The sequence below is a fragment of the Nycticebus coucang genome, chromosome 17, assembly GCF_027406575.1.
Source record: "Nycticebus coucang isolate mNycCou1 chromosome 17, mNycCou1.pri, whole genome shotgun sequence".
NCBI classification, from domain to species: Eukaryota; Metazoa; Chordata; class Mammalia; order Primates; family Lorisidae; genus Nycticebus; species Nycticebus coucang.
Genome location: NC_069796.1, coordinates 35,856,890 through 35,872,982, shown reverse-complemented (window position 1 = coordinate 35,872,982; position 16,093 = coordinate 35,856,890). Strand labels below are relative to the sequence as shown.

General features: G+C 46.4%; 1 protein-coding gene across 1 annotated transcript in view; it reads left to right on the top strand.

Annotated features, from left to right (window-relative positions):
* Nucleotides 1–4,621: 4,621 nt before the first annotated feature.
* SPOCK1 (SPARC (osteonectin), cwcv and kazal like domains proteoglycan 1) overlaps nt 4,622–16,093 on the top strand; it is a 573,572-nt gene continuing 562,100 nt past the window's right edge. Inside the window, exons 1-2 of the mRNA XM_053567058.1 lie at nt 4,622–4,786; nt 5,407–5,592. Of these exons, the coding sequence (XP_053423033.1) occupies nt 5,407–5,592 (186 nt within the window). The 5' untranslated portion in view covers nt 4,622–4,786. The remainder of the gene's footprint in view (nt 4,787–5,406; nt 5,593–16,093) is intronic.

Here is a 16,093-nt window from a genome sequence, read left to right as displayed (position 1 = left end):
TCTTTGGAAATAAGAACTATGTTAAAACAAGGAGTTATTATAGTTGTGCTTAAGCCAATGAAAAGCAGAAATACAGCCCCAAGGCTCAGTATTGATTTTGCTCCTGGGTACTTCCCACAGCTGAATAAATCTGCCATTTCTCCCCTCGAGTGCTAGCTGAGCTGATGGCAGGTCTCCAGCTCCCAGCCTCCTTGCCCCTGCTCCAAGGTTATGTCCTCTCTTGGCTCAGGCCAGACCTAGCACTGCACACCTGCATGGGCAGCACTGGCTACCCATCCCATTCTGGTGGTAGTTATGGGGAAGATTCCAGTTGTGAAGTTGGAGTTTGGCCAACAGCAGATGCCCTCTGATTAAACTAGGGGCAAGTCCCCTTGAAAAGCAGAGCTTGGATCTGCAGAACAAAGGACTTAAGGGAGACTAAAAGAAATGGCCCTAGGCAGGTAGGGTTTTCAAACTTTAAGGGTTATGAAATTTGCTACATTTATTGATTCATCCTCTGGATAAATATTTATTGAATGCCCACTGAATTTCAGGTCCTGGCAATTAGCCTGGGGTACAAGAGTGAAGAAGACAGGGTGTTTGCCCACTGGAGTTAATATTTGAATTGAGGAAGAGGAACAGGGTAACAAAATACTCTTTTTTTTTTTTTTTTTCAGTTTTTGGCCGGGGCTGGGTTTGAACCCACCAGCTCTGGCATATGGGGCCAGTGCCCTATTCCTTTGAGCCACAGGTTCCACCCAGAACAAAATACTCTTAAGGGAACCACCAGCCAGGTACAACAATAGGGAATATTGATGCGGGTGGGGACTGACTATTTTAGATGGGGTGGCCAGGGAAGGCTTCCATGAGGAGGTGGCAACGGAGCTGAGATTGACAAGTAAGAGGGCAACTGACTTGTGAAAAGCAGGCAGAGGGACATTGCAGATGGAGAGCTCAGCCAATGCAGAGGACCTAAGGTAACACATTCTTCTATGTTTGCAAGGAAATGTGGACAGAATCTAGGGAAGGAAGAGGCAGAGGGACAAGACCAGATGGTGCAGGGCTTTTCCAGTCTTAGGAAAGAATTTGAATTTTTGTTTTAGTGTCATGGCAAGGCATTGAAAGGTTTCATGTGAGGGAGTGATTTCTATTTTCAAAAGATTGCCCTTACCTCTGAGTGCATAATGGGTTGCAAGGGAAAGGGAAAGAATCAAGGAAGCTAGTTAAGCAGTGACTGCAGTTCTCCAGGTGAAAAAATGGCAGCCGAGAGGAATGGGTGGTGTCCCTGGAGGTAGAGGGAAGAAACTGGCTCTGAGGGGAGTTGGGAAATGGAACGGACCAGCTGGCAGATGAACAGGAAGAATGGGGCAAGGACATGGAGGAATCGAAGGTGACTGGCAGGTTTCTGGCTTAAGCAGCTGCATGGACAGGGATTCGTTTACTGTAATAGGGCTGAGTGAGAGCACAGGTTCGTGGAGGGAAATCCAGACTGTCATTCTGGCCTGGTGATGAGGGACACACCAGTGAGGCATGACCAGGAGAGGCCAAGTATGAAGCTGGCTGTACAGTTGCAAGTCTTCAGACACCTCAAGGCTGGAAATGTGCCTGGAGAGTCTCAGCCTGGGAGGGGATGTGAGCACCCAGGGCAAGGGTTTAGGTGCTTGGGGCAGAGGGCATACGTGGAGCTCCGAGAAGCTCTGGTACATTCATATGATCAGGAATGACCTGCAGGAGCAGGAAAGCAGGGAGGGCTAGAGGCATGGGAGCCTGAAGACACTGCTCAGCGGCCAAGTTGGGGAGGAGCGAGGGTACCTGGAGGGGGCTGCCCATGGTGCCAAGTCATTTCAGTCAGTGGGAATGAAAGGCAGATTGGAGCAGGTTGAAGGATGAATTGGAGGTGAGGAGGCAAACATGACATCTGGGGGCAACTCTTTGAAGTTTTGCTGTTAAATTGGGCAGAGAAATGGGGAAGTGCTCTTTACATGGTTTTCTATGAACATAAGAAACATTCTCTTTATCTCTCCCACTCTGATACACCCACCTAAACATTCCTATGGTAAAATAAACCATGGATGATGTGCAGTCCCCAACATAGTAGCTGTGATTCCACTCCGCTCTCTTGCAAGAACGTTTCTAGGAATGCAAATCAGTCAGAGTAATGTCAGGATAACCGTGGCTCTGCTGGCGTTTTTTTTTTTTTAAAAAGTCATTATCAGCTTGCATACATTAAACTATTATTCACAACCAAAGTATTTGCAGCACAACTTTCTATATACCATATCACACATTATTGTTGGCATGTTGGCTGAGAAGTGTGGCTGGGTGGCATTCATTCATTCAGCAAGTATTTTTGAGCTTGTATCTTTGACATGTGCTTTGGGCACTGGGGAACACCAGTGAAGAAGACAAACACAGCCTCTGCTCTCTACGAGCTCCAGCAGGTGGGAGGCAGGCCCAGGGTAAGTGAATCCACATCCAGTGAGCTTATAGCCAGAGAAGTGTTATGTTTTCAGGGACAAGGGGTCCCAGGGGGTCCTGGCCTGGTCTATAGGCATAGCAATTCTCTCCAAAGACTTGAGAATGGAGTGGGCAGAGGGGTGAATTACGTGGCTCATGTTGGGGGTGGGGTGGACAGTGGCCCAGGCAGAAGTGAATGCCAGTGCTGGAAGGAGCGCATCTCCTGTGGAGTCTGTACCCAAGGCTAGCCTGCCCAGGAAGTCAGGAAAGACGGAGTGAGTAAGGTGAGAGGCAGCCGGAGAGGTGTGCAGGGGCCATTGTACAGGGCCAGCTGGGAGTTTGGTCTTTACCAGGAAGCATCAGAGAGTCTTAAGTTTGTGTGAAGGGGAGAAGGGTAAGGGTAAGGTCACATTTGTGCTAAAAGACCACTCAGGTGTCTGGTGAATGAAGTATAGTTGTACAGAGAAAGGTGGCAGGGAAGCACGACCTGTACTCAGGCAAGTGAAGGTGTTAAGTCCTTTCCAGCCCTATTCAATCAAACATGGTGAGTATTTGGAAATGGGGATGGGGGAGATGGGAATAGGGCCAGCCTCCTGCTTCTCAGTGTCCTGTCCCCAAAGCCTTGGTCTAACTGTCCTCGTTTTGCTCTCTCCCCAAGAGGAAATCCCAGCAGGTAAGCACTAGGACCAGTCTCCAGGGGAGACACAGCAGCAGACTCCAAGGAATACCTACAGGGCCAATGTGGGGTCAGGAGAATGTGTAAATGACAGAAATGGAAGCTAGAGAGGCCCTTTGAAGGGACTGACAGCAGTGGGCTCAGGATGGAGCATGGAAATGTAGAGATGCAGGTGGGTACTTGGCCTGGGACACGCAGTGCAGAAATTCACTCGCCAGGGCACAACAAGGCTGTGCTTCCTAAACTTTGCGGGGCATAAGGAGCACATGGGGGAGCTCCTTGAAAGTGCAGACTTGGAGGCCCTCCTAAGGAATGCTGATCCAGCTGACGCAGGGGGAGGGTGCTGGGAGCCAGGAATCCTCATTGTTAAAGATGCTCTCTCCACCAATGTGACTCTTGTTTTTTCTAAGAGACAGGGTCTCACTATGTTGCCCGGGCTGGAGTGCAGCGACTATTCCCAGGGACAATCACGGGGCACAGCAACCTGAAACTCCTGATCCTGTGATCCTCCCACCTCAGCCTCCTGAATACATGTGACTACGTGTGCCACCTGCGCCAGCTTCCACCAAGGTGATTTAGATCTGGGTGGCCTGATGACCTTCCTTTTGGGAATGCCTCAATGCTGGTGGGCCTTGCATTAAGATGTGAAGAAAGGGAACACTTCTACACTGCTGGTGGGAATGCAAATTAATACATTCCTTTTGGAAAGATGTTTGGAGAACACTTAGAGATCTAAAAATAGACCTGCCATTCAATCCTATAATTCCTCTACTAGGTATATACCTAGAAGACCAAAAATCACATTATAACAAAGATATTTGTACCAGAATGTTTATTGCAGCCCAATTCATAATTGCTAAGTCATGGAAAAAGCCCAAGTGCCCATCGATCCATGAATGGATTCATAAATTGTGGTATATGTACACCATGGAATATTATGCAGCCTTAAAGAAAGATGGAGACTTTACCTCTTTCATGTTTACATGGATGGAGCTGGAACATATTCTTCTTAGTAAAGTATCTCAAGAATGGAAGAAATAATGTACTCAGCCCTACTATGAAACTAATTTATGGCTTTCATATGAAAGCTATAACCCAGTTATAACCTAAGAATATGGGGAAAGGGGAGAGGGAGGGGAGGGGAGGGGGGAGGATGGGCAGAGGGAGGGTGATTGATGGGATTACACCTATGGTGCATCTTACAAGGGTACATGTGAAACTTAGTAAATGTCTTAACACAATAACTAAGAAAATGACAGGAAGGCTGTGTTAACCAGTGTGATGAAAATATGTCAAAGGGTCTATAAAACCAGTGTATGGTGCCCCATGATCGCATTAATGTACACAGCTATGATTTAATAATAATAAAAAAGAAAGATGTGAAAAACCTCGCTCCTGCTGGGCCCTGTCGGCGGCCGGCACCGCAGCGCGCGACCGCCAGGGGGCGCCAGAGGCCTCGCCTCGCGCGCTCGGCTCCTCCGCCCGCGGACGCCGCGCCCGAGCCGGCGAGCGAGGGGAGCCACAGCGCTGCGGGCTCACAAAGCGGCCGGACGCGCGGCAGCGGCGGCGGCGGGTGGCAGGAGCTCGGGGAGCGAGCCGGCACCCACCCTTCTTGGCGAGCGCCCCACGGGAGCTCGAACAACTCCGACGCAGGGACCTGGGTCGGGCCCTCAGGTACGTGCCCCGCGGAACCAGGCGCCCCAACTTGGCGTAGTTGGGACCTCCCCGCGACCGCCCGGGGGTGGCAGGGCCAGGGCCTGGGTTTCTGTCCGCGCGCTCCTGTCGCCGCCGAGGCCGCAGGGCGTGTGTGTGGGGGAGCCTCTCTGGTAGCCGCGGACCGGGGGCCCCAGCAGCGGGCACCCCACTCCCGTTTCTCCGGAGCCCGGGCTGCGGCGCGGAGCCCTCTTCTCCCCTTCCCTGCCCCGAAGCGGTGGGCTCCGTCTGTGGCAGTGCCGCTGGCGGATCGCGGGCTCCCCGTTTCTGGGGAGGGGTTCTCAAGCCCCGATCCGAGAGCAGGTCTGCGGGGCTCCTGAAAATCAGGGGGGAAGTGGGGTCTTCCGTAGTTTGACAGCAGCCCCTAATTTGTGACGCAAATGAGGTAACTGAGCCCCTCATTCGTGAGGGGCGTCCCTGGGTCTCCAGTCCGCGACGAGCTCCCCAAGTGTGTCAGGGATGACTCTACCCCTGCCGTGAGATCCCCGTCTCCACGGCTGGGGACGGCGTCGGGGGCGCTCAGACGCCGGAGGCCAGCGCCTGCCGCGGGCTCACGGCGTCCGCGCGTCCCTGCCCCGCAGATGGCTGCGGTCGCGGCGCTGGCGGCGGCCGCCGCGGCGTGGTGCTTCCTCCAAGTCGACAGCCGGCACCTGGACGCGCTCGCCGGGGGCGCGGGCCCCAACCGCGGCAATTTCCTGGACAATGACCAGTGGCTGAGCACCGTCTCCCAGTACGACCGGGACAAGTACTGGAACCGCTTCCGAGACGTGAGTACCCGCGCCGGGTCCGGGGGGGGCGGGGCGGAGCACCCGGCGGAGAGGGCACCTCGGTGCGCCCCGGGTGGGGGCGGGGCGGGGCTCCCATCCGGGCTGGTCAGTCGGTGGTTCCCGGGCTGCGCTTGCCTGAAAAGAACTTTGAAGAGAACTTTGAAGGCTTGATGCGCTTGCCTGGTACCTGTGGTCCAGGTGTGTGTATTTGTAGGACTGGGGAGGTGACTGCAGTACCATGTGGCCCACATCACAAGCAGCCCTGGGGGAAAGAGATTCTAAGGGCCATGGTTGAATTCGCCGAGCCCTGAAGAAAAACCTCCCTGAGGCAGCAGTGATTTGGACCTGTCTAGGATGTGCCAGAAGAATCCCTCCTGGAGAGGTTAGGTTTTGGGGCTGAGTCCAGCTCACCCATGAGGGAGTCAGATGTTACAGGCAGGAGAGGTTCTGGGGAGAAAGTCCTGGGGAATTCATGGCCGGGGTCCTGGTAAGATGCTGAAGAGTAGTATGGTGTTTTTGACCACACTACTGTAGGGTAAGGGAAAGTGGAACAGGAAGCCTGTGGAGTTGGTCCTCACCCTGAAGGATAGACTCGGTGGCAGAGGTTTGCGCCTCCGGGAGAGCCTGGGAGGGGGAAGGTGATTCCCGGGCACCTGGGAGCATATATGCTCCTCTTCTGCCCCTAGGCTGGCTGCCACTCCTCAGGTGCGCCCCTGAGGACGCGGGTGGGCGGTAGGTACCCCAGCAGGCGGCATCTCCTTTGTGCTGTGGGAGCGTCCAAGGACTGCCTCGGGTAGCTGGGGCCCTGCGTGCTCTTCTGAGGGGACTTGAAAGGGCCATATTTTATGGTACTTAACATTAGGAATACCTGGCTCAAAGAGGCCTTAAATATGGTAAAAATACCCAAGACTTAACAACAAAAAGAGAAAAGCTTTATGTTCGAATGCACTGCCTTTTTTTGTTGTTATTCCTGAAACAGTTTTAAGGGTTAACCTAATATTTTTAGCAGCATATATTTTAAAAAACAATAATTTGATCCATACCAGAGAGCCCCTTGTTTTATCACAGCACGTGGTTTACAGATTTTTGAGGTGGTAACTTCCTCTCCTGGATTCCTCCTAGCCCCATTCCTAGTGCTCCTAGTCCTAGCTGAGAAAATGAAAGAGGGAGCGGGGCTGAGGAAGGGAACAAATCTCAGATGATTTCTTATACTTTCTGAATAGAGAGCACCCTCTCCTGGTCCCCTTCCAGAGGGCTGGGAGCGGAAGCATCAATGGCTTTGTGTGGAGACTTACTTATTTCTCTTTCCTCTGTTCCTCTTCTTTCTAGTCGATGTTGGGCTACTTCTCTTGGAAAGGGCCTTTCAGACACTTTCATTGAACATACACAGTTACGTGGGACCTTCTTAAAAACTCATAAGTTCATTAACAATTTTTTTAAGTGGTACACAATTGTTGGGGCCTTACTTTTGCGGCAGATACACCCACCCCCGCTCCCCTTTCCTACTCCAGTGAGATTCCTGCCACTCCTTGCCCCATCTCTGACCTGCTCTATTAACCAGCTGTATCCCCTTTCTGCCCAGAACAGAGAAGTGCTGCTTTGACTATGGATGAAAGAGATGCCCAAACCATGAAGGACTCACCTGGGGCAGAAATAAATTTTTTTTGTTTTTGTTTTATTTTTCTTTCTTTTTTTTGTAGAGACAGAGTCTCACTTTTATGGCCCTCAGTAGAGTGCCGTGGCCTCACACAGCTCACAGCAACCTCCAACTCCTGGGCTTAAGCGATTCTCTTGCCTCAGCTTCCTGAGTAGCTGGGACTACAGGTTGTTTTATTTTTCTATCACTATGTTTTAGAGTTGAGGAGCAGCCAGACACTAAACTCTGCTAGAGACAGGAGAATTGGCCCAGGTTTGGAGGCTCAGGGCTGCCTTTACATGATGCTTTGGTTCTTGGGGCAGCTGGGTCAGATTGAAAATACTTGTGTTTATTAATTCTTTGGATTGTGGAAAGGCCTGTTTGTGCCTGTTTAAGGTTTTCTAGTCTCTGGATTATAAGTATGGCATTCTCAATTCTCATTTAGCTTTAAATTTTGTTAAAATTGGGCTTTATTTCTTTCTCATGGGTAATATTTAAGACATAACAACAAAAAGAATAAAGCTTTTATTTTTAACTGACTGCTTTTTTGTTTCCAGAATACTTTTAGATCTTAAACTAATATTTTTAGCAGCATATTTTATTTCATATTATTTTATTTACTTCATTTATTTATTTTTTATGAAGATAGTCTTACTCTTTTGCCCCAGGCTAGAGTGCCATGGCCTCAGCCTAGCTCACAGCAACCTCAAACTCTAGGGTTCAAATGATCCTTTTACCTCAGTCTCCCAAGGAGCTGGGATTACAGGTGCGTACCACAATGCCTGGCTAATTTTTTCTATTTTTAGTACAGATGGGGTCTCTTGCTCAGACTGGTCTTGAACTCTTTAGCTCAAGCAATCCTCCTGCCTTGGCCTCCTAAGAGTGTTAGGATCACAGGCATGAGCCAGGCACCAAGCCTAGAAGTATATTAAAAAAAAAAAAAAAAAAGAATATTTGATCCAGCATACCATTACAAACATCTAAAAATGTTAAAAAAATCCCAAACATTTTAAATCACCAGCCATTTTGTATGCTTTTTGGAGTCTGCAAAAACTAGCAGTGGCTCAAACATAATTTAAAGTCATTAAGTTCCTTGAAGTGTTGTGAAACTCAGAGCAGATGCTATTTTAGGGTAAGTCCAAGTGTCTTTAGTTGGGTCATTTACAAGGAGGAGTCACAAAGTTGAATCCTCTGGGATCAGGGAATAAACATTGATGTCTATAGAAATTGGCTGTTCAGTGGACAATGGATTAAAGCCCAGTTAGTGTTATAGTTGCTCAGCCAGTCTGATCATTTCCACAGAACCAGGTCTTGAGGTTGACAAAGCTCCATCTTCTTTGCTATTGTTTAATTGTTTTGTTCAAGCTACTGATAACTTAGAAAGGAAGTGTCCTAATATTATTGCTATGATGCTTGTCACTTTTTTCTTCCTTTTTTTTTGCAGTTTTTGGCTGGGGCTGGGTTTGAACCCGCCACCTCAGGCATATAGGGCCAGTGCCCTACTCCTTTGAGCCACAGGCACCACCTGCTTGTCACTTTCTGAAACTCGCTGTGAAAGAAAACTTCTTGCCCTCCTCCTGGCTTCTTGTTTTGTTGGAGTTGGGAGAGAGAGATTTAGAAGTGATTTTTAAACTTGGGAAACTGAAAGCGAAGGGCTCATTTTAGAAAGTTGCTTGTAGCCATGGTTGTTCTTGGGCCAACTTTGAAATAACTGTAATGGTGAGATGTGTTCTGCATGTTCTCCTTACTGCTGGGCATGTTGTGACATTGCCAGAGATGACCTGCAGCCTGTACTCTGTGTGTTGAAATACGTCCTATTGCTCAAGTTACAGAAATACTTACTATCTCCTTATTTGCAGAACTAAAACCTTCAGAACTACTTCGTGGGTTGTTGCCTGGAGTTATGGATCCAGAAGAAATACAACAATATTCAGATGATTGCTCCTAAATGTATTTGTGGTCTATTAATTTGGTCATATTCTTTTGTAAGGACTAGCAATTGAGATGTTTTGGCCAGATGTTCTGGACATCTGGACCACAAATAGTATTTGTGGTCTATTAATTTAGTCATATTCTTTTGTAAGGACTAGCAATTGAGATATTTTGGCCAGATGTTCTGGACTTTTGTACAACTACAATATTAAGGAGGAGGAGATGAAGGCAGATGTTTGTATTAAGTTGTACAATGATTTTCCATCTCCAGCTGTCATGCATTTAACTCCTTTGTGGTTTGAGGTTGAGGGTTCAAGATGCTATAACTGCTCTTCTTATTTTTTGGAATCTGATTTGCCTTTGGCTTTCCATAACCATCACTGCAAGAAAATTTTCATATGTTTATTCTCATCTCTATCTGTATGTCCATTCATTGCAATACATAGTTTGTCTACTATATGGAAGGCACTGGGCTGTAAGGGTGAATGAGAGAAATGTCATCTCTTTCATGTAACCTCCTGTCTGCTAAATGGAATCCTTTAACTTATGTGATACACATTTCTTAATCTGTTTTCTTTTTAAAAGAGTTTTTTTTAATTTATAAAAGTATTATGTACTGGTTGTAATGAAAAGATGAAAACATTACAGAAATAGATATTAGCTGGTATTTATGGAACACTTGTGTGCCAGGCATGATTTAAGGTATTTTCCATATATTATCTCATTTAATATTCATCACAGTCCTATAGGAGAAGCGCCATTATCATCATCCCCTGTTGACCAAGAGGTAAAGTCTCTTGGTCAAATTACAGAGCTGGGATATGGAGGAACCTGCTCTGGAATAGCCTGTCTGACCTATGGTCTCACTGTGTACCACAGCCAATCAGGAGTTGAGTGGATTTGGGTGTGCACCTTCAGCGATGTCACATTGCAAGTTTTCCCTGCCTTTGGGTAAGGGTAGTCCATGAAGAACCTTAGGTTAAGACAGTGGGATAGTCAGCTAGGTGGACACAGCTTATTGCGGGTGCTGTGTGAGGGCTTATCTTCTCCTAATGATGAGATTCTGATTTGATTAAAATAATATTGTTGCTTACACCAAACATGACATTTTCCTTCTTTTGCACACAGGAACTATCCCTGACATTTAACTTTTGAATAATTACCTTTAGCAGGCCCACAGAATCAGAAGTGTTGCCTTGGCTGGCATTTATCTCACTGCAGAGTGACCTGAGTTGGTAATTCTAAGAAGAGCACAAGGACCAGCCTGTGTTCTTTTTCCTTCTGGTGTATCCACTCTCAGGGATTTGGTGGTCTCAGTAGCAGAACTAAGGTGGCAGCGAGCATCTGATCTGCTCATTTGATCTTAGCATCTCGGCTATAATGAGTTTCAAGGCCAAGTGGGGCTTATTGATAAAACAGTGGCTGGCTCAGTCAGTGGCGCTGGTGACAAAAGAGGTGATATGGCTTAGTGGATCAGTCATTAATCTGTCACCACGGAAACTCAGCTTGTAATCGAGAGTAGCAGAAAATCATTTTGATTAACCAGGTTCAAGGAGACTTAAATGAGTTTGTGATCATGACTCTCTTTAATGAACCAACTATCTTAAATCCCCTATGCCAGATGACCATTGAGAGAAATAATTATTTCACAGGGACCATTAGAAAGGGACAGTTTAAAAGTTGATAGGCCTATGGACATGCTTGTCTTCTCTGTCCTCACCTTCAGTTTGCCCTTGCTGGAGAAACACTGTGTGGTCTTACATGGTAGAACTTCTCACTCCAGTTGACCTTTCCGGGCTGAGTTTCCTGCCTCTCCCTGATTCTTCTCAGCCCTGGCACCACAGTACTTCAGTTGAACTGTATTGTGGACAGGATAAGTACTCTCTCGTATTCCGATGAGGCTATTTTCAAAACCAAGAAGTGGCTGTAAATGGATAATTGTACCTGTAATATTCCCCTAGAGGAGTGGGACCTCATCATTAGCTTAGTCATTTTATGTTGCTTGAAAGTAATGCTAGTAATTAAATATTTTATAATAAATCATTTCTTATTCATTTGCTCAATATATTTCAAACCAACCACACTTACTATCTAAATTCAGACACATTCAAGATGATTGGTTTTGTCTTTCCAATGGTGAGGTGGCTGTGTATGTTTCTTGGGAAATTAATAAGACCCAAGCTCACACTTGGTCTCTCTCAGGTGAGATAATTACAAACAGAAGAAATTTCCTGTAAGGGATTAAATATTTTGCCCAAGGGTCTAAGTATTTTTTTTTTTTTAACCATTTTCATCTGGTTTGAGATGCCAACAATTCTAAGAGTCAACATTTTTATGCACTACCGAGAAAGAAGATAGTGCCCAGGCTGAAGAATTTAATAGAACTGTGTAAAGCTGGGGCTCCAAATGGCTGCCTTCAGCGTAGAGCTAAATAAGAAGCCAACTCACCATGAAGGAAAGGAACAACAGCAAGGCAACTTATTTGTTTCCACTTTTGCATTGGAGGATGGAGAGAAAAGAAAGTGATTCCCCGAGCAGCTGAGTAGGCTGGTTCTGGTCTGAATGCACACTACCATTGCCGCTACTTCTAAAACCTTACACGGTTAATTTAATTTAGAGCGTTGTGGGTGGTTCATCCTCTCTGAGCCTCTAACTCCTCATTTGTTAAGTAGGGATAATATTCTATTGGTGAGGACTCTCGATTGCAGGTGACTGATACCTAAGCCGAGCTGATTTAAATGGAAGAGAAAACTTACACACTTGTATAACTAAAAATTCCACTGCTAAGCCATGGCTTTACGTAAGGCTGGATCCAGGGGCTCAAGTTACATTAAAGGACTTGGGGTTTGTATGTGTCTGTCACTTTGTCTTCCTTGTTCCCTCCTTTGGGCTTTATCTCTCCTGTATTGGTTTCGTTCTCAGGCTGATTAGCTCCAGGTAGCAAGCAGCTCATGGCACCTACAGATTTTCATCATCACATTCCATCTTGCCAAGTCTCAACAGTGCCAACAAAAGTCCCAGATTTGAGGTGTGACTGATTTAACTGTGTTGTGTACTCATTCCTTGATCAATCACTTTGGCCAAGGTGGTAGAATGTGCTGTGTTTAGTCCTGGATTACTTATCTGGGGCTGGGCCTAGGAGTGGGGAAAGAAGATCCAGTGGATTCCATGGTTGAAGGGTGGTGCTACATGGAAGGGTAGTTCCTGATCGGAAAAGAGATGTCTGGTAGGCCTATGTCAACAGCTGTCCGCTGGCTAACCAACCTCCTGGGTCAGCATGAACAGGATTTGGTTAATGCAGGTAAAGCTCTTAGCACAATATGTGGCTTAATAAATACCCAGTAAGTGTAAGCTATAATTTTTATTCATATTAACTCCTGTAGCACTTTCATGTATTATTTCTCAATTTACAGCTGTATATATCTATATTTCAGCTTCTTTAATAGTTGGATGCTTCCTGAAGAGCTTAAATTTATCATACCTCACATACCGCAGGTGGTCAACAAGCATTCTGTTTGATTTGACCCACCATCTTAGACATGCCTGTTGGGTGAACTCCTGAGGAAGGAAAGTTTTTAGGAGGAGAATAGGTAGATATGCTTATAGTCTTTGATAGGTGGAAATTCTAGGGGGTTACACGCTGTTTTTTTTTTTTTTTGTCTAACCCTTATCTCCAAGCCAGGACCTCACACCTTTTCCCTTCCCTTCCTTTCCCATCCCTTCGCTCCCCTTCTTTCTTTCTTTTCTGAGATAGTCTCACTCTGTCATCCTGGGTAGAGAGAGTGTTGTGGCATTGTCATAACTCACAGCAACCTCAAACTCTTGGGCTAAAGCGGTCCTCTTGCTTCAGCTTCCTGAGTAGCTGGGACTACAGGTGCCCACAACAATACTAGTTTTTCTACTTTTAGTAGAGGGATCTCTCTCTTGGTCAGGCTGGTGTTGAAGTCCTGAGCTCAGGTGATCCACCCACCTTAGCCTCCTGGAGTGCTAGGATTATTGGCGGGAGCCACCACGCCCAGCCTATAATTTCTTTTGGGATACCGTTGTATTATTGGTGTCTCTAGACCCCATAGAGCCCTGCACAGAGAGCTACTCAGTGAACATCTTGGTGAATTTGTATGAATAAGTGGAGGAGTGAATTATCCCAGACTTCCCATACCTCTGGTGGGTAAGGGGATTTGCTGCAGAGGGCAGAAATCAGTGTGTCCTACTAGCTTTGGAAACATGTGCCTCATTCCGTTAGTAATTGACAATGATAATGGACACCAACAGAGGGTGCACGGCAGGGAAATTTAACCCCCTTTAAGATTCATGATATCTGAATCTGTGAAAAGCTCTTTGCAGCAGAGCACGTTATGGTTTTTACCTGCGTTCACATTCCAGTCTTGCCAAGTCCAAGCCTGGGTCTTTGCCTAGAGCATCAGTTTCTTCATTCCTATAAACTGGAAGGACAATGCCAACTTTGGGGATTTGGGGAAAACTGAGTGAGCACATGGTACAGAGTAGGTACTTGTGATCTCCGAGTGGCTGACATGTCTGCTATTTTAATTTGCTTTCTGAAGCTCAATTCTCTTTAACTTCTGCCTCAAGTAAGTGAATTGTTGGCACATGGCTATAGATGCTGCTTTCTGTCTCATGTCTTAGAAACATGTTAGAAAAATTGCTCCATGATCCTTAAGCCTGTCTTCACTCCCTGCTTTGCCAGTCTGGAAAGCTGTGCAAAGATCCATATGGCACATTCGTTATTTTCCAGTTGTATCTCCTGGCACAGAGAACCTTCCCATCATATTTCACATTATCACTGGACCCCTCCTGAAACTGGCTACTTTCAACATGAAGCATCTGGGATGGGGGTTGTGCCCAGCTGTGCCTGAGAGTCTGGTTATGTGAAGGCCTCCCCTGGGAGCTCTCTTACGCAGACTGAGCCCTAATTGGTGTTGCTTTTAGCATTAAGCTCTGACCCAGTTACCTTCCACCCATCGCCAGAGGTAAAAACTTTATCTCTTCCTGTATAGTTGTTGGACCACTGCCTTTATGGGAGGCAAGAGATTGGGGTCTACTTTGAGGCCAGAGATCTAACCAGCCTCTGTGTTGCTGTGGCTTCCTCAGCACCCTCTGCAGGTCTGGTGCCTATGACTTGGTCTTGATTTGACATGGTGGTGGCATTACTGTTCTTGGGGACGTTCCCGAAAGGTTTAGAAAGTTCTTGTTGGCATTCAGAAACCCCCCAAGCGCCAAGTTTGGCTTTAGTACCAATAGGAAAATTCTAGTAGAATTGGCCAGACCGTTGTTCCTTCTCTCCCAAGACTCGATTCTTCAGTTCCAGATCATTACAGGCCATCAGAGGGCCTCTAATTCACTATAGCTGAAACAAGTTGTCTGTTGGAAAAATCCAAACAGGATTGTTAATGCAGGGCAGGGTGGTTTGTTGGCTCAAAAATGTTCTTTAAATGCCAGCTACATGCCAGGCCTCTGCTAAGTAAGGAAGATAGACACATCTGTGCTGTCCTGGAGTTTATGGTCTAATGTGGTGGACAGATAAACAATCACAAAATGGTGTATAAGTACATTTGAGAAAAGTGCTTCAAGCACCGATACTCTGATACATGTCGTGGGGAGTAGTAGGACCTGTTTTGGCCAGGGACTGCCTCCCTGGGAAGGGCACTGCAGCTGAGCTGTGCAGGATGACAGCAGTGAGCAATTGAGGAAGGTAGTGAGAAGAGCAGATCCACAGTCTGGCAGTGGGAAAGGCCTTGATGTGTTACCCTGCATCAGATATGTTTGCCCTAGGGTTCTTCAAGGAGCAAGCTCTCGCCTGGTGTATTTAAAAAGCACACTTCACACATTTTCATTTAATGAATTTGGGGATCAGGGGAATGAGTCAGCTGTAGAAAGTGAGGTACACAGATGGCCCTAGTACTCGAAAGGATGGCCTATTCTCTCTCCCACCTTGTGCCTTCCTGGGATGCCTTCTGTAGCCATCTCTGTTGTGTGAATAGCTCTTGCCCTGCCACACACCTCTTAAAAAAAAAAATCCATCCTACTCCTTTAGCATCTGTGGAAACTCCTAAGGTAGGTCAAAGGGTGGCACCCAAGGCTGAGGCATGTGGGTTCTCCTTCCCTCTGTGGTCAAGTGTCCTAGGTTTTAGAGCTCCTACACTGAACAGTGGCATTTATAAATAAAAGCACTGCCATATTTCTTGGATGGAGTGATGATCTGGGAAGTTTATATTTCAAAAATGAGACTAGTATACATGGTATTTTAATAGGGATGGCATTGAATCGGTAGATTGCTTTGGGAAGTATAGACATTTTAAAAATGTTGATTCTTCCCAGCCATGAGCATGGTATGTTCTTCCATTTGTTAATATCTTCTGCTACTTCTTTTCTTAGGGTTTCCTAATTTTCTTTATAGAGATCCTTCACCTCTTTTGTTGGGTATATTCCTAGATATTTAATTTTCTTTGAAGCTTTTGTGAAGGGTATTGTGTCCTTAATTAGATTCTCATCTTGACTGTTATTGATGTATATAAAGGCTACTGATTTGTGGACATTGCTTTTATGTCATGAGACATTACTGTATTTTTTGATGACTTCCAGGAATCTTGTGTTTGAGTCTTTGGGGTTCTCTAAGTATAAGATCATATTGTCAGCAAAGAGGGAGAGTTTGACCTCCTCTGCTCCCATTTAGATACTCTTTATTTCCTTCTCTTGCCTGATTGTATTGGCTAGAACTCCCAGCACTATGTTGAATAGTAAAGGTGACAGAGGACAACCTTGTCTGGTTCCAGTTCTAAGTGGAAAAGCTTTCAGTTTTACTCCATTCAGTAAAATATTAGCTGTGGGTTTCTCATAGATGATGGCTTCAATCAGTTTAAGAAATGTGCCACCTGTGCCTATACTCTTCAGTGTTCTAATTAGAAATGGGTGCTG